Source organism: Bacillus rossius, chromosome 5 (assembly GCF_032445375.1).
Source record: "Bacillus rossius redtenbacheri isolate Brsri chromosome 5, Brsri_v3, whole genome shotgun sequence".
Classification (NCBI taxonomy): Eukaryota; Metazoa; Arthropoda; class Insecta; order Phasmatodea; family Bacillidae; genus Bacillus; species Bacillus rossius.
The window spans coordinates 39,226,551-39,228,058 of NC_086333.1; the positions used below are offsets into that span (position 1 = coordinate 39,226,551).

Below are 1,508 nucleotides of genomic sequence, written 5' to 3' on the forward strand. Positions count from 1 at the left end.
ATTACAAGGTAGAACTTTGTACAATTTGCAAATTTAACAAAGCTCTGCCTTGCAGTTTTAAAGTTATATCGTTGGCCTATAGGTTTCCAAAAAATTGTCTTGTAAAAAGTATTTAAAATTTTTTTTTACAGTGAACATGTTGACTCAGGGAGGCGGCCACCTCCAGCAGACGCTCACCCGTCGTGAGAACCTCCTTCCCCATGCCGCAACTTGGCGAGCACCCCGCCCACACGACCTTGAACCCCACGGCCTTCAACCCCACGGCCTTCAACCCCACGGCCTTCAACCCCACGACCTTCAACCCCACGGCCTTCAACCCCACAACCTTCAACCCCGCGGCCTTCAACCCCACGACCTTCAACCTCACGGCCTTCAACCCCACGGCCTTAAACCCCACGACCTTCAACCCCACGGCCTTCAACCCCACGGCCTTCAACCCCACGGCCTTCAACCCCACGGCCTTCAACCCCACGACCTTCAACCCCACGACCTTCAACCCCACGACCTTCAACCCCACGACCTTCAACCCCACGACCTTCAACCCCACGACCTTCAACCCCATGACCTTCAACCCCACGACCTTCAACCGCACGACCTTCAACCCCACGACCTTCAACCCCACGACCTTCAACCCCACGACCTTCAACCCCACGACCTTCAACCCCACGACCTTCAACCGCACGACCTTCAACCCCACGGCCTTCAACCCCACGACCTTCAACCCCACGACCTTCAACCCCACGACCTTCAACCCCACGACCTTCAACCCCACGACCTTCAACCCCACGACCTTCAACCCCACGACCTTCAACCCCACGGCCTTCAACCCCACGACCGTCAACCCCACGACCTTCAACCGCACGACCTTTAACCCCACGGCCTTCAACCCCACGGCCTTCAACCCCACGACTTTCAACCCCACGACCTTCAACCCCACGACCTTCAACCCCACGGCCTTCAACCCCACGACCTTCAACCCCACGACCTTCAACCGCACGACCTTCAACCCCACGACCTTCAACCCCACGACCTTCAACCCCACGACCTTCAACCCCACGGCCTTAACCCCACGGCTTTCATCCCCACGACCTTGAATCCCACGACCTTGAACCCCACGACCTTCAACCTCGCGGCCTTTAACCCCACGGCCTTTAACCCCACGACCTTTAACCCCACGACCTTTAACCCCACGACCTTCAACCCCACGACCTTCAACCCCACGACCTTCAACCCCACGACCTTCAACCCCACGACTTTCAACCCCACGACCTTGAACCCCACGCCCTTCAACCACACGGCCTTAACCCCACGACCTTCAACCCCACGGCCGCCGAAGCCCCTCACCGCCGCCGCACCGCTCTGATGCGCCGTGGTCCACGTTGCGCGAGTGGAGTTTCCTGGGTCTCCAATGCAGAAACACCAAGTGTGACCTACTTGTCTAAATAAACCTCAAACAAGGGCCCAGTGAGCCCCCGTGAAAGATGTCACTAGTTAGAGTTACTCTGCAT

At 57.7% G+C, this 1,508-nt stretch overlaps 1 protein-coding gene across 1 annotated transcript; it reads left to right on the forward strand.

The window, feature by feature from the left end:
* The first annotated feature begins 200 nt into the window (after positions 1 to 200).
* Positions 201 to 1,094, forward strand: LOC134532238 (mucin-2-like). Its single transcript, XM_063368659.1, has one exon. It carries the CDS (start codon positions 201 to 203, stop codon positions 1,092 to 1,094), a length of 894 nt encoding a protein of 297 aa, XP_063224729.1.
* The last annotated feature ends 414 nt before the right edge of the window (positions 1,095 to 1,508 follow it).